This window comes from Perca fluviatilis, chromosome 2 (genome assembly GCF_010015445.1).
Source record: "Perca fluviatilis chromosome 2, GENO_Pfluv_1.0, whole genome shotgun sequence".
In the NCBI taxonomy this organism is placed as follows: domain Eukaryota; kingdom Metazoa; phylum Chordata; class Actinopteri; order Perciformes; family Percidae; genus Perca; species Perca fluviatilis.
Window position 1 is genome coordinate 29,802,347 of NC_053113.1, and position 24,955 is coordinate 29,827,301.

Consider the following 24,955-nt stretch of genomic DNA (forward strand, 5'->3'; position numbering starts at 1 on the left):
AAATCACTGTGTCTAATGGCCACGACTAAGAAGTGAGTGTCTTTCCCAGTGGAGCGTCCCTCCCATCAGCCAGCCGTCTGGCCTCGTCCCAGCTCAGGGCAGCTTAAAGGAACAGGCCGACTTATTGGGACTTTAGCTTATTCACAGTAACCCCCAGAGTTAGACAAGTCCATACATAGCCTTCTCATCTCCGTGCGTGTTGTCTAGACCTTGTTATTTGTACACGCTGTGACTATACAAATCACAACATGTAAACAGGAACATTTTGCCGTTATTTTGTCACTTATTCGGAGCAGTAGGCTAGTTGGAACCGGTTACCTCCAGGATCTGTGCTAGGCTTAGCTAGCGCTGGGGGCGTCAGACAGAGTTACAACACGCACAGAGATGAGAAGGTTATGTATCGACTTGTCTAACTCTGGGGGTTAGCGTGAATAAGCTAAAGTCCCAATAAGTCGGCGTGTTCCTTTAAGACCAGGGCTGTTTGCTCTAAACATATTAAAGAGTGTGCATGTCTCCAAACGCTGGAGCAAAGTGATTCACGTTGTCTCTCGTCTCCTCCTATTTTCTTGCTGTTTACATTTACATATGAGTCACATTTCTTAATTTTAGTGACATTGCTCAGTTCTTGGTGTCCGGCTCTGATTTGACCTACTATGCTGTCTTTGCATACTTTGTCCTTGTATTATGTAGTAAGCAAAATGACAAACATTTCCTGGCTCAAGATTCTCATTTGTAAGGATTTACTACTTTTCTTTGTCTTATTTGATAGTAAATTGAATAGCTTTGGGGTTGGGACTGTTGGTCTGTAAAAACAAGACATCTAAAGATGTCACCTTTGGTTTTTGAAAATTAGCGACGGGCATATTTTTGTTCTTTCTGACATTTAATGGGCAAAACAATTGATCAACTATAGAGAAAATCCTCAATTAATTAATAATGAAATAGTCATTAGTTGCAGCCCTACACACACTACTCTTTAGTAGAATCTCTCTGTGAGGGCTTAAATGTGACCCGTATCTGTGCAGTTATGTGTCTCCCGTCTTTATCGCACAGAGACAAGAAGACACTTTGCTGTTTAACATGTTTGTGGCTGGTTAGTAAAGTAACAATCAGTGAAGGGCTCGTTAATATATTCAGCAGAAGCACCAATTCTCCTTGATTTTGCCCAAGGTGTTGCACCTCTACTGTAAGCCTGCACATACACACATAACTACACACATACCATTGCAGCACACGCACACACAATTTATTTATTAGACAGACAGACACACCCACTCTTCCCAGCATCTGCATGCAGAGCTTCACTGCAGCTCAGCCTGGAAGTGGGTCAAGGCTTTTAGAAGACGTCCTCAGCACCAAGCCAGGAGCTACTCAGCTTTCTTGGCTCTCTGCCGCTCAATAATGGCCGTTACTGCACACAACCTGCAAACCCCTGCTAGGGCAAGTTCACCTGGGAAGGATACACACAGATGTGTTTACACACACACACACACACACACACACACACACACACACACACACACACACACACACACACACACACACACACACACACACACACACACACACACACACACACCTTAACACTCTAAGGTTCAGTTCCTTCATAGTAAAGCCTCTCGGAGCAGAGCTGGGAGTGGCAGCAGAGTATTAAAGATATGAGTGAATACATTAGTGACTCCCAGATGGCGACGCCAAATTTCTGCCTTCAGGACAAGAATCTTATCTCAGAGGTAAAGGAGGGGGGCAGCAATGCTCAGTTACAACTCAGGACTCCTATGATCCTAAAAAAAAACACCACCACCATAAAAAATGAAATGCTTTTCACGGTTAGTGTGTTAAAGTGTGTTTGCGCTCACATTTGGGCGTTTTTGTGTGACTGTGTTTGTGTGTGCATCAGCAACGGACGTGTAAGAGGATTATCAGTGTGAAAGACTCAGAGAGTCTTTAACCCACTCTGCTAGATGCGCCGAAAAAAAATAGCTGAATAAAAAGCTTAGCAGTCTCGCTCACTCTCACACGCTCTGACAATACTAAATATTACATGCCCTTTAGCAAAGCAATCAATAATGATGTTCAAGGACAGAAAAATAAATGAGTTTGAGAAAATCTGTAAGATGGTATGAGAAAACACTAATATCAGACAAAGAGACAATAAAGACTAAATAACATGGACCTTTGACTGATTTAAGATGCAATGACCAAGGACAAAAATGTCAAAAGACAAACAAAAGGCAGGGCGTTTAGACATAAACAACTCCCATAAACAAGTGAGAGGGAGCAGAGCAGATTTCAGACACCATGAAACCCAGCTGGAACCCCCGAAGGTCAGCAAACAACCAATCACAGAGAAGATGAGAACGAGGGAGTGGAGTTAGTAAATCTGCAACTGTCCTCCCTTCTGCTCAAATCCCTGATGGAATTAGCTAAAAGTGACCGAGTAATACATTCCTTTTACCAGGTCAAAAGGAGGCAAGTTTTTCCCCAGACACAGACAGTGTCTGCTAACATTTGACTCCAGTTGAGTACTGTCACAATCACATACTCAGTGTCTGTAATCTGCAAAGGCTAGTTTTCATACTCTTTTGTCTTCTAGGTTAGTTGTTCCCAACCTGGGGGGTGGGACCCCTCTAAGGGTTCACAATATACAGTAAATCTAAAGGGTTTTGAGATACCTAAGAAGAAATAAGACTAAATCCCTATTCGCACAGGACTAGTATTACCAGAGGACCTCATGCAATTTAGAAATCCCCAACAAAACGTCTGTGTTTCATGCAGCACATTCACACGGGATAAGTGAAGTCTGTATTTTACTTGAATTTACGAACATTATCCCCCACACATGATGTCGAGGCTCTGTCAATACTTTCATTTATAATTGGCAAGACAGCCAATATGACCTGAAATCACAGAGGTGCCGATTCAGTCTGTAAATTCTAGCGTGGCTACAATCATTTAAACATATTGCTTTTCCTTACATTTCTCTACAGTAATCTTAGTTTTTTTTCTTGTAAATTGTTAGATAGTTTTACCTCTTCAAAAAATGTACAAATAAAAAAATCAGATCTTACAACATATGTAATGTGTGACAAGGAGTCGAGTAGATATTCTTTTTCATTTTAGGTCATAAAAAGTCAAAAACGTTTATTGTGGATCTCAATATCTGGACATGAAATCAAAGAAAAACAGTTGTAGTTTAGTATAAACAAAAAATTTGGATTGAAATGATCTTTTTTTTATGGTATGCCAGATGAATTTTCCATATGCTGCTTTTTTTATTAGTCTGCTATTATTCATATTTATTATTCCCAGTGAGATGATCTCATTGCACACTTCCATGATGTAACATGCTTTTGAATGACTTTGCATCCTATTTATCATGCTGGCAGCCTGACCCGGGTCAATACCTAACATGATTAATTTGTCCCAGTTGATATGAATGAGCTGAAGTTGAATGGAAAAGACATCAGGTCAGAATGAATGAATGAAATTAAATTCCCTGAGGGACTGAACTGCTGAAGAGGATAAAAAATGTAAATACATTGAATGAGAAATAATGACTAACAGAAGCCTTAACAAATAAAGAAAAATGTGTGACATGCATTAACATACTGTATGTCACCATTCAGCACATACAGAAGATACATAAAAACATATAATTTATAGTTATTTTGATGTGTGTTTAAACTAAAGCTAAAACAATTAAACAGAATATAAATTAGTCACTATTTTAACAATCAATTTATAGGTTTAGTCAAAATAGAAAAAAATCTGCAGATTAATCAACAATAAAGACAATCATTAGTTGCAGGCCTACAACAGTTCTATCAAAACTGCCTATCAAAATGAATTAGGTAAAGGTCAAACAGAAAGACACACGCAGGGAAAAGGCAGACATGCTGATGGAAAATTATTTATTAATTAGGGCTAAATGTTTCCATTATTTTAGTTGCCTGTTGGTGAAGCATGCAGAGCTTTGTGGGGGTAACTCAAAATAATCTGAACAAAGCAGTATGTGAAGCTACTACTAACATGTAGCTCTTGTATTTAATCTGTTCTCAGATCTCAGTTTGACTTCTTTCAAGATACGCCCTTGAATGCCTCACAGTGAATTGAAACCAAACCAAAGTTTAATCTGATTCCCACACATACCTTGCTGACCATCCAGCTCTGGTCAGCATTTTATGTTGAGTGTGTGTGTGTGTGTGTGTGTGTGTGTGTGTGTGTACATGTAACCACAGGTCATTAAATGACGCGTGGGCTGACACTGCTACAGGAAGCAGGAGGAGTCAAAAGGAAACGGTGTGTATGTTCTGGTGGAGGTGTGAGCAGGTTCATTACCAACTGACAGATGCAAAGCTGAAAGATTTACGAGGAGCCACACCTTTTCAAACACCCGCCCCCTCACCCCCCAAAACACACATGTGTATGTCCTCATTCATTATTAAATCTTCGATTATCTGCGCCAAGCTCAGGAGGACATCCATCTCCTTTCTATCTGCAAAGACGGCAGAAACGCTTTTGAGTAGTTCTGATCAATAAGCCAATACACCGGTCTGCTTGACCTTCCAGTAAAATCAGGAAAACTAGACAATAAACGTCAAGCGTTAGAAACAAATGTGTCTACTGAATGAAAAAAGTGCTCGGCTGTTGTTATTGTACTTGCAGGATAAACTGAAATCCTTACAGACAAAGAGAAAATACAACCTCTGGGAAAGAGACGAGGGGGTTGTGGGTTAGAGGGCACACACACACACACACACACACCCACACACCCACACACACACAAACAGATGGGTGAAAGTCAAGCTGAGGAAATGGCAGACTGTCTGGGGGAGACCACTCTCTTTCCCCTCAGAGGAGACATAAAAAGGCGGGGAATTCCTGGTCCAGTGCCAAGATTTTCACTGCTCATATTTTCCCTGAAAATTCTAAGGATTCCCACCTGGAGACGGGGGATACGTACCTGTTTGTGTTTGTGTGTGTGTGTGTGTACTGTGTGTGGGCACACTAACAAATACATTTTCCTATTAGACCAAATTGGCTGAATTTGTTTGGCTTGATTCATTCACACACACAGACATTAACACACACATTCAGTCCATTCCCATGCGCCCCCCTTTTTTGTTCATCTTATTTTAACATCCCCCCTCTCCTCCCCTCCCTCCTTCTTCGCCATGGTAACATAGAATGCCATAGCGATGATGTCACCCTCTCACAAAAAACAGAGGCACTACCTCATGCTAACCCCCACATCTTTCTCTGTTGGGTGGTTTCACTCTCTCCCAGGAAATCCCTCAGCCAATCAGGCTTCAGTGTGTTCCCTTGACCTTGGCAAACACAAGCTCAGCAACATTTACATCGGCATTAACCCCTGGAGGACTTGTTTTTTGTAACATTTAAAGAACTAAAACACAGAAAGGAGAGCAGGTTGTGCATTTTAAACAGAAGCTATAATTGCATCCTCTGTAGCATTGGCTCTGCACTGACTGTGGGAAACAATCTCTTAATTTGTGGCCCGGTGGTCCATTCACTTGGTAAACAGGAGCCCTGGCAGACTGTGAGTAAATGATGTGCACGGCAGCAGTTTCCTTTGTCACTGTTAAGCTGCCCTGACAGACTGACTGTCAACACAGTCGGTCCTGGGCTCTCTCACTTGTTCCACTGCGAGGAAATGATAAAAGGTTTCAGGGAGCTCTGGAAACCTTGACGAGCGTTGTTCAGCGGGATTCAGGAGAGACAGCAGAGCTCCTGTTCATTATCAGGTGTCGTTTACAAAATAGTTTAGATTAAAGTCTGTTTCTCGACAGCTTTGACACAAACAGAGGAACTGATGCATGAGGGGAACCTGGTGGTGGGTGAATTCAGCCACGTGAGTCAGTTTAGAATCTCAGTCCGATACATCTAACATGCTAACTCATATCCGACGCCGTCACCCAGATGTGCCAATCACTGCACGAGACAAAAAAAACTGTCCAACTTCTCCTCCCTACAGTGTTTAACCAGCCTTTAGATACAAATAATTAAAGTTAAATTAAAGGGAGAAGAGCTTGGATGTTAAACTAGAGCTTATTCATTATTTTACCTACTGTTAAAAAAAGCAAATACAGGCTACTCTTTTTAAACTTGCTCTGTTTACTTTACGTTTTTTATATTTGTATTCCTCCTGAAAGTGACTTTATTTTGTGGTTGGATTGATAGCCTACATCTGGCTTCAGGTTGCACTAAAAATCCATTTTACTTGAACAGTGCAGTGTTAAACAATTTTAATAAATAGCGATTTGAACCTTATTGAAATTTGTTTTGTGTAAATTGTTAATAATTGTGCAATGGGAAAATAATCGCTAATTGAAAAATTAATTAATTTCTATAAAATGCCATGACAACAAACAAGACAACAAAAACTGCAGCCGCCTTTGTTTTGTGAGGTTATCAGTGCCTACGTTTGCATGATGTCACAGCATGTCCGGATCAAGTCGGACAGAATACTAACTGGGATGCATTGTGCGGTTATGGATTCTGCACAGCCCAGCTCATTTCAAAACAATCCTATTGAAATGTGATCCAGGAAGTCCAGCTGGACTAACAGATTAATGTGTGTAAAAGCTTCTGAGTATTAAAATGGTTTGTAATACTCACAGGAAAGTTATTATGACAGCAGTTACTTTATCATTCATCACAACTATCAAGGTTAATGGTAGAAATACAGCATTCACTTTACAATATAATCTACCAGGAATCTGTGCTTGCATGTGTTTGATTGGCCAACACAGCACACACAGCACATTTAGGATGATGTTACTTTGTGTTGCAGCAAAAGTTGAACCTAGTGGAATTCAAGAATTAGCTTTAAAGCCAACACGGAAGTCTAAAGGTGCCATCATGTCGTGGCCGGGTTGGGTCAGTGGGTAGAGCAGGCGCACATATACTGAGAGGCTTATGCCTCGATGCAGAGGTCTTAATGCTGACAAAGACAAACGATGAAGGTCAAATATAAAAGTTACAGGACTCACAAAATAGAGAATGAATAAGGGCTTTAATCCTCCTTTCTTTAATCACATGCAGGGTTTAAGTCTTGAGTTTATCTAGCACAAATGTGGCAAAATTGAATTTTCAAAGTGTGATTAAAGCATTGTAGCGAGAGCCAAAGGTTGGAGCTTGGGAACAGGTGATTAATCAAAATGTGCCAACACACAAGACGACTCCTTTCTCCTCTCTGCAAATGTTATCAGCAGCACGTATGAATCCTGGTAACGTCATAGTGAGGAGGACAAGTTTTTGGTGCAGAGTCAGACACAGAGCAAAGTGCCACTGGATGAGTATAAAAGGAGACTTAATTAAAATGACATGCTTACATGCATAAAATTTTTTTGATAGAAAAAGACTATTTTAGGGGGGAAATATTCATAAATCCAAAGAAAAGGATCCGTGGAAAGATTTAACTTTGTCTTTACTTCACAAAAAAATTATTTAATGCAAGGTTATGGGAAGGTGCTTTTTCTTTTTGATCTTTCATTTAGACCAACAGGCCATACAATCAGACTACACAACTGTTTAATATAATGTACATCTCTGTCTGCAGTTGGATCATTAATTGGGTGATAAAAAAAAGTCAGAATAGCAAATGCAATCTCAGAAAATCTGAAATGCATGGTGCATTCTAGGGCTCCATGATTATGGCCAAAATAATAATCACGATTATTTTGATCAATATTGAGATCACGATTAATTTTCACGATTATTTGTCGATTTTAACCAAAACGCATTTTATTGTCACATAGGCTAATTATAACTGCTTTCACATCCATATTGTGCTACATTCCTCCTTTGTTGAAGGATACTATGAAGCAGTATGCCATTTCAGCTGTTGTGGGAGCGCTTCCCACACATGCGCATTTGTCGTGAAAAGATACAGGCAACGCAATTTTCTGTTCACGTTAACAGCGCACGTTAAAATCCAGTGCCAATATGGCACCGGTGCCCGGTATCTACCGGACGAAATAGCAACGCGGATTACGGTGCCACTTAAATGTCTGCGTTGCGCTCTGATGCTCCAAAATAGACGTTAGAGGCAACAGAAACATTGCTGCATGTCACGCTAGTAAACACTAATAACACGTTACACAGCAGGTAATGTTAGCCTACCATTAGCTAGCTACAGTAAACACTAATAACACTTTATACAGCAATAGCTACAGTAGTAACTGGATTAAACACGGCTAAAATGCTGACAGCTAAACGGTGTAGTGTGACTGTATTTCACTGGAGAGGATTCCAACAGCAGGACGTACAACAGTCTGCCGCTAAAGCTATGAGCTAAAAGACACAAACTAGCACTATGGTCACTGCTGTTGTTTGAAAAACCGACCGACGGGACAAAAATGTTGCGTTTACTGGTAAACTGATAAACCTCGGGACCGACTTATGACCGACTGCTACCTGTTGTGGAATTTTCCTCACGTTACTCAGCTATGTTTCCATCGACCCGTTTTTATCCGAATTAAGTGATATCGAATGAAAAATGCCTTATGGAAACAGTAAAATCCGACTGAATTTCATGAATATCGACTCAAATGAAATACGTTCGGTCTCATCGGATTTTCTCTTGATCGATATACGGCTTATGCGATAAACGCTGATGGAAACGTTATTTGCCGAATAAATAATGAATTGCGATTAAGTTTTAGGTCATTTTATGGTTGCAACCCGCAATAAAACGAAGAAGAAGAAGTTTCAGTTCATTTCCGCCCAGTATTTCCGCTCTGTTTGCAAAACAAAAACAGATGTAAGTGGACAAACGAGGAGACGAGATACGTTTTTAATTTAATTTACCAGAAAAATATAACGGCTCTTTTAGATAGCAAAAATCTAAGAAACGCCATCATTTATCAGGAGCTCGCGAAGGAAATGACCAACAGTTACGACAGGGACATTAAACGCTTAACTTGAAAAAGCTTAACGTGGTTTAATGTATGTAAACAACGATGATCATCACCAGATTTATCATGGTTATATCTTGTCATGAACACTTAAGCCTGTCAAAAAAACTAAATCAAAATCCAACGATTATAGAAGTTATCTTACGTTAATATTTTCTTCATCAGTGGCCGTATTAATATGGCGAGGAAAAAGCTTAACGTGGTTTAATGTACCTAAACAATGATCAATCATCACCAAATTTCTCTCTCATATTACCCATCATAACCACGGAAAACTGTCAAAGTCCAATTATTATGGACGTTATCTGACATTAAGCGTTTCTGCTTCACAGCAGGGCAGCGGAGTGGCTGGGGGTTGACTCTCCACGGTTCTCATTGGCTTTATAAGTCATAATGTGAAAAAGCTTAACGTGGTTTAGTGTACCTAAACAACGATCAATCATCACCAAAAAAATCCTCTCCTATATTGCTCATCATAACCACTTAAAATGGTCAAATCTAACCCAATGTCCAAATATTATGGACGTTATCTGACACATTAACGTGAGATAACTTATAATCGTTGGATTTCGATTTAGTTTTTTTGACAGGCTTAAGTGTTCATAACAATATATGACCATGATACATCTGGTGATGATTGATCGTTGTTTAGATATTAAACCATGTTAAGCTTGGAAACACCATAAAATGTCTCAAATCAATTCGATATACCAATTTAATCGCAAAACAGCATGTGACGTCATTACGCACAGGTTTTTATTCGCTTTAGAGCCGTTGGATGGAAACACACTTTCACCAGCTTTATTCGCATGAGTTTTTTTAACGAAATTCAGATAATTCGATTGACAAGTGGATGGAAACTTAGCTTCTGTCCTCTGTGACTGTCTACATCTAGAAACTAAGCTGCGCGGTGCAGGGAACAAATTTTTTTGATACAGAGCATTCTATGAACGGATTGAATCATTTTAAATATCGCTCGATCACGTGAATTTGATCGTGGGAAGCCAAAATCGTGATCGTGATTAAAATTCGATTAACTGTGCAGCCCTAGTGCATTCTCAATAAATATGCATTATTTTTTTCCTTTATATGTACAAACTTACACAAACAGAAATACATAAGCAAATTGTTATTTCTTGCTTCTTTGGAGTAAAATAAAAACTAGACATTCAATGAGATGAACAAATGAGTTTTCCCCTACTCCTGATTGTGCTGGATAACATGCTTATCTGCTTTGCCACACACACACACACACACACACACACACACACACACACACACACACACACACACACACACACACACACACACACACACACACACACACACACACACACACACACAGCAGAGTCATCCTTCAGTATTTTGACTCACAGAAACACACATAAGTTTGGTAAAAGCTGATGATGTATAACATAAAAAAGACGAAAACTGATAATACTTAATAATGTCTCCACACACACACACACACACACACACACACACACACACACAGTCACATGCAGGGCAGCAGGGTTTGATTCATTGTTCATTGAGGGAAGTCACTGACAAATATGAGTTTTTGCAGACAGAAGTATGACTGGTGTGTGCTGTGTCATTAGGGATGTGAGAGACAACTTAAAAGAGAAATGAGTAAATCATCTGAAACCACACAGGGACAAGTTTCAATATCTACATCCCCCTGACAGTCTGTACATTATGAGATACTGTTGTTGCACATGTCCATATTGCACCGTGGGTCGGTGAGAAATGTATTTCCAATTGCTCTGTATGTCTGACACATATTGCAGAATTGACAACAAAGATGACTTGACTTGACTTGAGTGAAGACATTGAGTGTAATTTAAACACTGGATGATGAACTTTTTGTGCTTTACATTTAAAGTGCCCATATTATGCTCATTTTCAGGTTCATAATTGTATTTTGAGGTTGTATGAGAACAGGTTTACATGGTTTAATTTTCAAAAAACATATTTTTGTTGTACTGCACATTGGCTCCGCTTTTCACCCTGTGTTCAGGTCTGTGTTTTAGCTACAGAGTGTGACATCTCACTGCTGTAACATCTTTGTTGGCAGTCGCACATGCGCAGTAGCTAGGTAAGGATCATATCAGCTAGCTAGCTGTTTAAACAACTTTGGTCAGTTACAAGGCAGGATTAGCCGGGAGACTTCTTCTAAACGAGGGCGCACTTCCAACTTTGCGTGGACAAAAATGGCATCATGACTTTGCGTAAACATACACGCCACTTTCCTAAAGCCAAATGGCGTGTTATCTGTACTAGGGCTGTGCAATTAATCGAAATTTAATCGTGATTATGATTTCGGCTCCCAATGATCACAAAAACAGAATGATTGAGAAAAACAATTTTTTAGCTCATTACGTTTTGAAAGTAAACTCTTATTTTCTCTTGTGTTCTGAATGAAAAAATAAATAGGAAAAGTATTAAGGCAAATTTCACAGTTGTGTTTTTTTACTGTTGATTTAATTAACTTTTTCCACTGTTTTTTTAAGTTCAATAATTGCAACATCTTTCCAGATCTCAACGAGTAATCGTGTTAAATTATCGTGATTTCAATATTCACCAAAATAATCGTGATTATATTTTTTTCCATAATTGAGCAGCCCTAATCTGTAAGCATTTTCAGCTATCCACGTGTATGTCTACGCTGTATACAGCAAATGTATGTGTGTACGCGTGTAAAAAAGGTTGGGTTTAGGAAAAGAACACAGGGAAAGGCTTTAGTAACACAAAAAAGCGATAAAAACACGGAAAAAAATTACAAAAACACGCTTAGGAAAACAATAAACGGTTGGGTTTAGGAAAGAACCCAAGAAGAACCCTTCTCTTGGTCTTACATATAGTAGTTAATGTAAATTAGAGTAAATTTAATATTCTTGGTTTTTGGACTGCTAGTCGTACAAGCTAGACATTTGATGAAGTCACGTTGTTTTATTTACCAAACCATCACTCAAATAATCAAGAAAATAGTCTTTAGAATAATCTATGATGATAATAATTGTTGCAGCCCTATTCAACAGACTGCAAAACTGACAAAGAGTCAAAACTAAAAGTCCTGAAAGTCCTTAAAATAATGGAAAGTTTGAATGTCTATAATTCCATAGCAACTAAACAAACTATCTGAAGAAGGTTCTGGGTTTAAAACCCCGGAACAAGTGAGTAAGTCGACCTTAAGTGAAGATTGTTTTGTATAAGTTTCACTTAATTTAATCTGACCAACATTATCCTCAAACTATAAACTCAAGAAACATCCAATCACGTACTTTCATTGGTTCACTTACTTTCTGAGTAGCACCCTGCTGCGTTGGTTCTTTGCTGACATGTCACCCATGGGAGCGATCGTCTTGTTTTGACAGTCAGGTCAACAGTTTGACCAGCTCGCTGTCACAACCATCAGTGACTCCCTCTCTACTTCCTCTCTCAGTGCAGCTGCACAGAGAGGTCATGCTTCTTTATCAAGTATTTCCCGTCCCCGGCCCCGCCCACTTCATGGCTGCTTATTTCTTCTTTTTAACCTCATTAGAGCCGGCCCTGTAATGTGAACCTCCCATTTCCTGCACTATTCAATATACTTAAAGATTCTGGTGGCACAAATCAAATTGTCTTATTATCCCTCATCAGTTGAACTCTTCCACCTCCTCTAATTTCATTTAATTTACCACCCTACTCAAAGCAGTCCTGACATGCTTTGTTTTGGGATGAGAGGAGGCAGAGCATCTCACCCTCAATAAGACAACAATTTGCGAAAAATAACCTAATTTCAAGCATAACTTAACTTACAGATATAGAAGAATAAGTCTCATTCATACTGCAACCCATCTGTTTACGCAGCCTCAGACAAACCAGCTGAGTCAGATATCGTCTACACAGCAACCATGGACTAACTGCTCAGATTGATTCAAACATCCTCAGACATCTTGACTCCCAAAGTAGAGCTGTGCTGATACACTGGCCGGGCCAATGACGTATATCAGCCGATATTAGCTTATCATTAATATATAAAATACATCGGTATTAGTATACTGTATGTTTGTAAATAGATAAATATAGTTAGATTCATAGATACATAGACATAGTATGTCCATGAGAGAGCACTAACAAGTTTATGTAATATCCAAATTTAAGGGAACTCCATCAAAAGATGTTTTTAAATATTTTTTAAATAAAAACATATCGGCTGATGTACTGATATGTTGGTTTTTATAAAACTCTCAGTATCTGCCTCAGAAATGTCATATCACTTGGGTTATAACACACAGTTTCCTTGGATAACACCTTTTAATAGATGGTAAGACCGTGTGCTGTATTGTACTGTCGCAGGATGTTTAAGGAAAAAACTCTAACTGACCATCTAAAACCATGAACGCTGTCAGAGTTCAGTGTCCAGGTACAGGGCAACAAACAATCCGACACATACTGTAGGAGCCATGTATTATCTATCGTGTCCTGCGGCTTCTGTCACCAGGCAGAGTTTATCTGCGGGTAGAAACAGCTGAGTCACTGCAGCCCACTTCTTCACTGTATCACAGAGCTGGAAGGAAAGGTATGGTGCAGACAAGACCTTGCTACGTCTACACATAATTCTGATTATTTAGTAATCTTTAATTTGCCTTTATCTTTTGTTTTAACTCTTCAGATTACACATTATCAGTCTGTAGTGGTAAAGATGGAGGCAGAAATGTGTCCTACAACACATGGAGGAGGCAGCAGAGGAGCTGCAGGCGTTGTGTCAGCTCATCCTTGAGAGAAGGCAGCCTTTCCTGAACAGTTTCAACTTTCTTTTTTTTTCATAACAGTAGTGTGTTTGTTGATGGGACAACAGAAAACGAGAGCACATGAATGTGAATCCAACACCAACGTTAGAAAACACTGTGTATGATAAGTAAATGTACACTGAATGTAAAAAAGAGGTTGTTAGCTAAAGTGCTAACGAAGCACAAGCCCTTGTAGTCCATTGAGACGACTGTTGGGGCAGCAGAAATAGTTATATTGGGAGCAGGACGGTGCTGCACTGTACTGCAGAGAGACTGCAGCACGGGGCGAGTTTTCAGAGCTGGAGTACAAAAACAAGCACATATTGATAAGATGATGATTCTCAGTATTGCTTTAACTCCTTTAATGTACATTTCTAAAGCCGTTTTATTGTTAATGTAGAAATGTAAAAAGTAGAAAAGAACATGAAGCAATTCATGTGCAATAATCCAGTGATTCCACACTATGTTATTTAAACAATGACTGACGATAACAAGACAAAAATATAACACGCTAATTCCACACAGTGAATAAAAAACATGAAACCAAAAGGATCATCATGTTAATAAGGGTACGACTAGAAATAATCTTATTGCTGGAATCCCATGTGGCAAAAAGTGGTTGGGAATGTTTCCAGAGTCCTATCTTAATGATGCTACACACATCTTCTTACTGCGTCTGGTGTCTTACCTCAAACGTCTACTTTAACTTAATCCCCTCAAATCCACAGTGAACGCAATAAAACTCACCCAGGAGCTCCTTGATGAGAGCTCTTACTGACAAACATCTAGAGAGCCCTTTAGCTACTTCAGTTTCAGAGTCCTGATATTGTGCATGCGGCCTCCCTGTCACGGCTTACTGGGACACACTGTACACCGTTTAGCTGTCAGCATTTTAACCGTGTTTAATCCAGTTACTACTGTAGCTAACGGTAGGCTAATGTTACCTGCTGCCAAGTGTAACGTGTTATTAGTGTTTACTAGTGTGACATGCAGCGATGTTTCTGTTGCCTGTAACGTCTGTTTCGGAGCATAAGAGAGCAGCGCAGACATTTAAGTGGCACTGTAATGAGGCACCGAAATCTGCGTTGCTATTCCGTCCGGTAGATACCGGGCACCGGTGCCATATTTGCACCGGATTTTAACATGCGGCGATAACGTGAACAGAAAATTGCGTTGCGTGTAAATTTTCACGGCAAACGCACGTGTGTGGAAAGTGGTCGCACAACAGCTGAAATGTTGTGTTGCACACGAACGTAGTGTTTAAACTTTACGGAGACAACCAAATAAAATATTGACTTTTTTTTAATAAAATTATTTTCCAGTTTTGTAAGCTTTGATTTATTTTTATATAAAAGAAACACAAATATTGAAGAGGCGGTTGCCAAAGGGGGCAACCAGAGGCCACAAAATGGTTGCCAATTAACTCAATCTGGTTGCCAAGGGCAACCGGGCAACCGTTACTGTCGATCCCTGCACCTGTGTTTTCCTACTATGACAGTAATAGCTTGTCCAATATGTTCAGTTTTCATATTTGATAAAATATAATTTTTGATAATAACAGTGTTTCCTCTATGACCACGGTGGCCCGCCACGGTAAAATTTCTGCCGCCACCGTATCAGAAATATTGCAGACGCACAACAGGGTTTACGTTATGTACACTGCACACCGCCGGTCATCCAGCTTATTACACAACTCTGCAGAGCTGTGTGCTCTACTGAACTCAAGTGAACTGTCATCCGCTCTCTCTCCCCTTTAGGGTGTGCAACTGGAACAGTGACAGGACGTTATCACTCGCAAAGTCATGGCAACCAAATAAACAACAGGGCAAGTACTACTTGTCAAAGTGACAAATAGCGACGAAAGACGCAACATGAAATCCACACTCACGCGGTCCCGTGAAATATGACAGCTACAGTTTATTGGAAAATAGCATTGTGGACACTGAATTTAATGAATTTACTGTTTTTCAGACCCCAGATGAGACAAGAAGCTAACGTTAGCGAACGCTACGGTCCCTGTGCCTCTGACTCCCCGCTGCAGGAGATGCTGTATTCCTCCGACACGCTGTATTAACGTTACGGTTTTAAAACCGTTTTCCACGTAGCTAGTAATGTTCACTCAGCGTTTTGTTTTGTTGTTAAACTGTGTAAAATGAGCGGTGACATTAAATCACCGATTTCAGGTATATTTGCTGGATGGTTTCAAGGTAACGGTCAGCAGATAAGCCCGTTGACAGGGACATTATTGTTGATATTTTGGCACAATGTTTCTGACTGTAGTATTGGTCATAGTGACTGAAAGTGTGATGTGAGATGCTAAAAAGAAACTACACGCTGTTTTCAGGTAACGTTACTTTTTGATGTTCAACACCCCCCGGCCGCTACTGAAAAAAATTCTAGAGGAAACACTGATTAAAGCTTTAGTTCGTAACTTTTTGATATTAATGAATTATACAAAGCATAATACGGAAGGCTTTATTATGTGGACGCGCCAACAGTGTTGTTGTCATTACTTAGACTTTGTCATGGGGGCAACAGAAACTACGCACTATAGCTTTAACATATTTACATTATTTTGCCACCATCCATGGTGTTGCTCCAATCTGTTTGATGTTTTTCACTACACTTCACAGAGATTAGTTCAGAATCAGAAGTCATGTTTACTGCTGCATTTTTCTTCTGTTTATTATAAACAAACCACTGTTGCAAGGTCGCACTCAGTTTTATTGTGCCACAGAATTATTTCCCAAGGAAGCCATTCCTGCACCTCACAAACATCTACATCAACAAATGTAAAATGTTGTCAAAACTGGGTTCAAGTTATATTTGTTTAAAACTGGCAAGAGAGAAGCAATACTGAGATGTATTTATAGGAAAACATCATAGATTACTACTTCAAAACCAAGAGAGTACCGTATGTAACATATCAAAGGTCAAACAAAAACTAACTTTTCTCACACAGCTCTCTGAGGCTACACCACTAACATGTTAAACTACATTACAAATATCAAGTACTCACAAATAAATAAATGGTATGGCAACGTTCCTAATATAGAGGACACAGTCCCTGTTGTGTTTTACAGTGTGAACAGCCGTTGAGCTTTGAGACAATGTGAAAACAGATTTCAGTAAGAACACGGCTGCATTTTCCCATGAAGGCTACTGTATGTACAGTGAGTCGCTAGTCTGACTATTTTGTTTTCTCTACCCACGGGACCCTACAGTCTTTAAACAACAATCTGGGCACTTTCATTCTGCATTCCCCTCTGCTACTATAATCGCCACTTACTTTTCACTGGAGTAATGCTCCATGGTATCACCGGGCCATGATGTTGGGCATTTGAAGCTCCGTTCCCCAGTCTAACCAGTCAATTTTCCTCGGAAGCCTTGTCTGACTAGCAAAGCTATTTCTATGACAATCCTGCTCCTCCCTACGGATTTGGATCTGGGTCAGAAAAAGATTCCCTCTAATTTCTAGACACTGTGTGGTACGCAGGGAAAAATCTGGATGATTTCTAGGAGGATCTAACACAGACTACGACTATCTTTTTATTTAAATTTTTTTACAGACTTAATTGCTCACATTGCTTCACTCGTAATAAATAAACAGTTCTGGTGTGTGTTGTGTCACTACATGGTGGGCAGAAGGGCTTAAAGCTGCAGGCTGATATCTGACACCTCAAAAGGAGTGTAAGGAAGCTGGCGCCGCGCTCAGGTTTGCACCTTATGATGGTACAGTAAAAAGGAATGCAAAGTAGTACATTTATTTTTAGTGAAAGTACAAAGTGCATAAACATGCAAACAAACAAAAGGTGTGAAATGAGTTCACACACATGAACGCACTCAAGGAGAGAAATGCAAAAAATGCAGACACCAAAAAAAGACACCCCCAACTGAGACAAACTGCAATCCTTCGTCCATGCTGAGGCAGCCAGATGTATCTCCCTATCTGTACTCTCTCATCACAGACACACACATACACACAAAACACACACACACACACACACACACAGCCATTGTGGACTCTGCCCGAAGCCCAGATATCCTTCTCAGATTTCCCATTCAGACATCCGGCCGGGGGAAATCACTAATGACGTACTGAGCGGTGAGTTTTCCACACAGCGACGGCCAATCTGCCTACCGGCTCAGATTAACTGAGTGAAAAGGAGTGATGCCGATGGGCATTTATCACCTCCAAAAAATTAAGCAAGAAGAAGCAAGACCTCAGCTTGTCAAAATAAAATAAAATACCATGCTTTAACTGCAGCATTTCACAAACATTTAAAAAAGTCACAACAATTCTAAATGTGCTATGAGTGAAATGTGGCTCTTTTGTAACATCTAGTGGTAGCCGACAACATCAGCAAATTGAAAGCTTAGTACCTGTTAGCCTACTGATACAGAACCCATAGATATGTACAGAACCTTAGAGACAAGATAACTAAAGCCAATCGGCTCTTCACACCTCAAGAAAGCAAAAACTAACTCACGGGAGATAAAGCCACAGTCTTTGTGCTGCAACTAAAAGCTAAATTTAGCATGTCTCACTTTCAACCTTCATTCTTGTGAACTCACAAACTAACAACAACAACAACAACAACAACAACAACAACAAGGACTAAACCAGACTAGGCACAATGAGCATACTGTTGGATGTAAACTGCCATTGAACCTGTTGTGGCGAGCTAACGTTGGCCATAGTGCATAACCAACAAATATTAGCTCAAGTGGCTAATGTTAGCTACACTGTATCTACATTGTACTGATAAATTGCCTCAAGTGATGTCACTTGAGTCAGTGTTGGTTGGGTCAGCCAGAACAACAAGAAGTTGTTTGATCTCCTGATTGATTGATTGATTGATTGATTGATTGATTGATTGATTGATTGATTAGACAGTAACAGAAATAAATGCATAACAAGATGCCAACACAGTGACATTGTACATTTATCAGAACTGTCGAGGATAACACAAGAAAGTTACAAACTTATTTCCATTGTGGTCCTCTTTTTGTTTTATTGATCATCAGAAACAAAGTTAGCTGGATGAAAGATGTGAGAGGAGAGGAAAGACGTGGCGAGATTACATAAGATCATCAAGTAACAAAAGCTGCAGCAACATCAACATCATCAACAACAACAACAACAACAACAACAACTGTGTCCTATTAAATACAACAGCCTTGTAAAAACTGCCCCACTTTCAAAAGTAAATAACTCTTCCTGACTCAGCTTAATGAGAGTATCAGCACTGATGGGAATTATCAGTCATAGAGCTTGTTTCTTGCTGCATTTTCATGACATGGTATAAAAACCACAATACCAGTGAAAGGCACTAGAATGATGCTAAGCAGTCGCTGTGTTAGAGAAAATGCATCCTTTTTTTTTTTTTTTTTAAACATGGTATGTGTTTCTGATTTTTTTTAATTATTTATTCATAATTTTTGTTGTACGGAAGGCTATATACATATTAAAATACGTCTTTGTTTTCATTTAATAAAGATAAATCCCACCATAAAAAACTGTTTATTTGATTTTTTTATTCTATATCAAATATAAGAATCTAAAATCAAAAAATGGAAGCGGAAGTCTCGAATTGCAGTGCTGAAAGAATCGATGGCCATTAGTGTGTCAACACCATCTGTGAATCTCTTGATATTCATGTTCTCAAATGCATCGTGTTATATGACATGGGGTGACTGTATTGATCTGAAGATTTAATGACTTCAACACTTTATTTTGAAGTCCAGTCAGAACGACAAACGCGTAGCATAAACAGTCACAAATAAGGTGAGAGCTCCTCATAAAAGATAGAATGTAAGGCAACTGGAGAATCTAGATTGTAATATGAGGATTTTTCTTTAATCCAATCAACTCTCTGAAGTGTCCTAAAAATGGAAATTTAACCATCTACAATTCTGTGACAACTGGGAAAACGTCATCTTTTTTGGAGGTTGTGTAATACGATCCGGCACTTCAGAGCAGCTACTAAGTAGACCTTGTGGTGAGATTGTTTTGTCAATACAAAATCATTTTTGAAGGACAGGGGTTGTATAAGAAATGTGTAATACTGATTAAATAATAACACATCTAATTTATGGTTTTGGATGCACCACCCAAATGTTGTGCTTTTGTTTTCTAAGATCAGTTTAACAGACTAAGAACTAAGAACTGTGCTTAATATTACAAATCAACACACTGGTTATAATCCAAACAATGTGAATAGATTTCTTTCACACAGAGACACATGAAGTCTCACTGCCCACACACAGACACACACAACAACAACTGATCAAAAAATCCAACTGAGAAGACATTTTGTACAGTCTCTATACTCTATACACAGTCACTCTGCAAATAAGCTTTTGGATCTTATAAATCTATAGCTATTTCCAAAACGTGGCACCTCATGTAGAGAGAAACCTGACTGAGACTGAAACACAAACCTGCCTATTCTTGTCCCCCCCAAAAAATACCGCCTTCAGGTCAGGAAACAAAGTACTACACAGCGCTGCCAGAGCTGACCTGAAGAGAGGAATCAGGAAAGCCAAGGCCGACTACAGAAGAAAAATAGAAAGCCACCTCTCCAATAACAACCCTCGGCAGGTATGGCAGGGCATCCAGCAGATCACCAACTTCAGGGGAACAGCTGCGGACTAAAGCATCGCACTGGTGGAAGAGCTAAACACCTTCTTTGCACGCTTTGAGACCCCACCCCAACAGTCTGCAGTCACACCACCTCAGCCTCAACCAGCACCCAGATCCCAACCAGTGACTGTGCAGGCACAGGATGTGAAAGTGATGCTCAGCAGGGTGAACCCCAGGAAGGCAGCAGGACCCGACGTTGTTCTTGGGAAAGTACTCAGGGCCTGTGCTGACCAGCTTTCACAGGTCTTCACCAACATTTTCAACCTCTCCCTCACACAGGCTACCATCCCAGTCTGTCTGAAGTCGGGCCACCATCATCCCTGTACCCCAAAAAATCCAATACGGACAGCCTTAATGACTACGGCCCAGTGGCACTAACACCCATCATCACCAAGTGCCTGGAACGGCTGGTCTAGGGTGACATCAAAGACTGCCTTCCTCCCTTCTTCGACCCCCACCAATTCGCTTACAGAGCAAATAGATCGACTGAGGACGCCATCACCCTACACACCGCGCTGAGCCACCTGGAGCACAGAGAGAGTTACGTCAGGATGCTCTTCATCGACTACAGCTCAGCCTTCAACACAATCATGGATCAAGGACTTTCTCTCTAACAGACCCCAGACAATAAAACTCTCAACCTCTCCTCCACCCGATCTTTGAGCACGGGCTCCCCACAAGGGTGTGTGCTGAGCCCACTGCTCTACACCCTCTACACCGCCGACCCGTCCACACCAGCGACAGCATACTGAAGTTTGCTGACGACACGACGGTGGTGGGGCTGATCTCTGAGGGAGACGAGTCAGCCTATAGAGAAGAGGTCCTGAAATTGTCCAAGTGGTGCTTGGCTAACAACCTGGCTCTGAACGCAGCTAAGACCAAGGAGATCCTTCTGGACTTCAGAAAGCACAGGGCAGATCTGCGCCCCCTCTACATCAACGGAGACTGCGTAGAGAGGGTCCACACCTTCACCTTCCTGGGCACCATGATCTCTGCCGACCTCTCCTGGACGGCAAACACCACAGCTGTCATTAAAAAGACACAGCAACGCCTGCACTTCCTGAGAGTGCTCAGGAAGAACATCATCGGCAAGGAGCTGCTAGTGACCTTCTACCCCTCCACCGTCGAGAGCACCCTGACGTACTGCATCACGGTGTGGTTGTCCCACTGCACCGAGGCAGAACGGAAGAAGCTCCAGAGAGTGGTCAACACCGCACAGGGGATCATCGGCTGCCCCCCTCCCCTCCCTGAAGGACATCCATTCATCATGCTGCCTCAGCAGAGCTAAGGCAATCATCACAGACTGCTCCCATCCTGCCTACCCCCTGTTTGACCTGCTGCCCTCTGGCAGGCGCTACAGGTCAATCAGGACCAGGACAAACAGACTCAGGAACAGCTTCTTTCCACAAGCCATCACCACACTGATTACACACACTCACTAGCACCCCTGCCCCCCCGCACACGCACACACACACACACACACACACACACACACACACACACACACACACACACACACACACACACACACACACACACCTTCAAATACGGACCATGTGCAATAACCAAATAACCAATAACCAGTACTTTTAGTGTGTATATTTCTTTCTATTTTTGTGTATATATTTCTTTCAAATTCTGTGTGTATATACATGTTGTATACTTCTTTCTAATTTGTTGTTATACTATTTATTTCTTGTCTTTTAGATTTAGATTTATAATACTAGGTGAACTGCTGCTAAACATTTCGTTGTTCATTTTGCACAATGACAATAAATCTTCTGATTCTGTCTGAGGCTTTCTGGAGGGAGGCGCTCAAAAGAGTCCACTCATCGTCATCCTCTGTTAGGTTAGGGCTCATACAATTTAAAGTGCTTCACAGGGTTCACTTGAACAAGGAATGGTTGGCGAGAATATATCCCGGGTTAGACGCAACCTGTGATAGGTGCTCTTGCTCCCCAGCCAGTCTAACACACACATTTTGGTCTTGCTCCTCTCTAAATAATTTCTGGGAATTGGTTTTTAAAACTATTAGTGAGGCCCTTGGGGTGGCACTGCGGCCTTGTTCTTCAATAGCTATTTTTGGATCTCCCAGTGACTCTATAACAATTACCGTAACTGCAACCCAGAGGGACATCATTGCTTATACCTCCTTATTGGCCAGCAGAAGAATTTTGTTAAGTTGGAAATCCCCTACCCCACCATCCGCAACAGTTTGGCTAGAGGATGTGATGTTCTTTTTAAAATTAGAAAAGATAAAATTTTCACTTAAGGGATCTGTGGACAGATTTAATTTGAAATGGGAACCTATTTTGTCATATTTTAAAAATTTGAAAGAATTACCCAGCTAACCTATTTTTCATGCATCTCTCTCTTTATACCTTTCTGTAACACTGTATTTTGTTGTTTTGAACCTTGTGTAGTTTGTGTAAATTATTACTATTTTTATTTTTTTCAGTATGCATTTATACTGCAATAATGATACTTTTGTCACCAGTACTTTTGTTTTGATTAGTATACATGGGTACATGCCTTGAAATGGTATAGTGACATAATGGTTATATTCTGTCTTTGTAACCAGATGCATTGTTATTCTGTTGTATTTAAGCTGCCCAGGGAAAAGATCTTCTGATTCTGATTCTGACTATTGTTTCAGCTCTACACTCATCCATCACTGCCTTTTAAAGACGCGTGAACTCATGCTCTTGAGGCTGTTGGGCGGTACATTTTTGCTGAACATACCTGAAGCAGACGGTGTGCCAGTCAGCACTGAGGGCCTGGAGGTACTGCTCATCGTAGATCCTCTGTTTGCATCCCGCACAGACGGGCAAACTTCCTCCAGCTGTAACACATGAGACAAAGGTCACAGGGCGTGCTGATATCCACCATTTTATAGTTCACTATATGCGTACAATCAACAACAGTTCTTTGATGGGATGTAACAATTGCCGATGTGTGTTGTATGTGACTGTTATCTCTATTCTTATCTGGCCTTCAATGCAAATCTGTACTGAAGCTCCAGATAACAAATACACAACACACATGAAAAAGTGAAAAGCTGAAAGTATCACCCAGCACATGTGTAACAATTCATATTAAATCATAACTTTTAGTGAAATAATGGAAACTTTCTGGATCCAATTTTAGAATAGGCCTAATATTTAAAACTTTTCTTTAAGGACAGTTTCACACTATTGCACTTTAATTAATCTAATGAAGTTTTGGCTAATGGCTACTAAATTAAATTGTTTCTAAAATCAAGTTTAATCTAATCTAGAAAGAAATATCCTAATGATTATTATTGAAGTAAGTCACATAGCTTTTAAGCCAGTGATTCAAATTGCTATTGATCATTCCAGAAAATCCTTGTTAAAGTAAGATGTAATACTTATGTAGTTCTACTACTAAATTACTGAACTAAATCATTTTTGTCAACAAGTGATTTAGCATCTGTGATACTTTAAGGTTTTTAAAGGGACTTTGGTGTCATTGGAGTCGGAAAATTCAAAAAGGAAGAAGCCTGTGTGGAGCTGATTGGGGACAAACGTGGACAGGCTGCAACATCTGTACATTTAACAGACTATTCTCAAGTGAAGTATATTGGAAAAACTGGACATCTTATCTGAATACAAAGTGACATGTATATGTCTTGTCCCCCTTTTTTTCCCCTTTTCTTTTCCTGTTTTACATGATGTTGAGCATTTCTGTTAATCTATGACGATTTTGCCTGCTGTCCCTTGGTCTGTCTGTTTTTTTTCTTTTCTTTTTTTCTTGTCAAAAAAAATGTCAAAAAATAAATAACTTAAGTAAAATACAAATAATCTTGTGGAAAATCATAGAAACTTTTGAAGAATATTTGAGAATAATTGAGAATATTAGAGTTTTAGAAAAAAAGGTGGAGAGGTAACTAAGCAACAATGTATATAAACATGGCCGCCAGTTAAACACAGTTCATACGTGTTGCTCCTTTTATTAGCAGGGGCTGGGCTATAATCTGTAATAGAAGGATGAAGCTAAAGATGAATACTGTAACTTCCTGACGTAACTCCTCCTGCACTATTCTTTATTGGCATCATTGCTGAGTTTTTGTACTTTCACTCTAAAAATCTTGAAATTTGTTGGAGTTCATATACTGTCTGAGATCCTAAACCTGCAGTGAACTCAAAAATAATGTAAAATGTGGCCGAGTTGGATCAGTGGCTAGAGCTGGTGTACATGTACTGAGAGGTATATGCCTCGACGCAGAGGTCCAGGGTTCAAATCCGACCTGTGACGATTTCCTACATGTCTTCCCCTTTCTCACCTAGCTGTCCTATCAAATATTAAAGGCGGAAAAGCCCCAAAAATGATCTTTAACGTAATTCAAAAGACTTCAAAAGTGCATGTTGTCACCTTTTCATCATAGAAGCAGATACTATTTCAACTTGTAAATTGTTTTAGTTTTTTGCAATTGAAACTTTTAACATGAGACTTCATCTGTGGAAACTGGGCATCATACGTTAGGTGCGTTACACAGTACAGGGCATACTCCACTACTGTATGGAAATTATAGCAAAAATGATTATTGGCAATAAATCATGTTTATGCAGCTGGAA

At 40.0% G+C, this 24,955-nt stretch overlaps 1 protein-coding gene across 3 annotated transcripts in view; it reads right to left on the reverse strand.

Annotated features, from left to right (window-relative positions):
- limk1a (LIM domain kinase 1a) overlaps window positions 1-24,955 on the reverse strand; it is a 53,853-nt gene that overhangs the window by 26,822 nt on the left and 2,076 nt on the right. The window contains exon 2 of one of the 3 annotated variants that reach the window (XM_039824641.1): window positions 23,103-23,202. In XM_039824641.1, coding sequence (XP_039680575.1) covers window positions 23,103-23,202 — 100 coding nt within the window. Of the gene's footprint in view, window positions 1-12,241; window positions 12,355-17,003; window positions 17,103-23,102; window positions 23,203-24,955 lie in introns of those variants that run through there. The other 2 variants (XM_039824649.1, XM_039824644.1) reach the window with 2 other exon arrangements.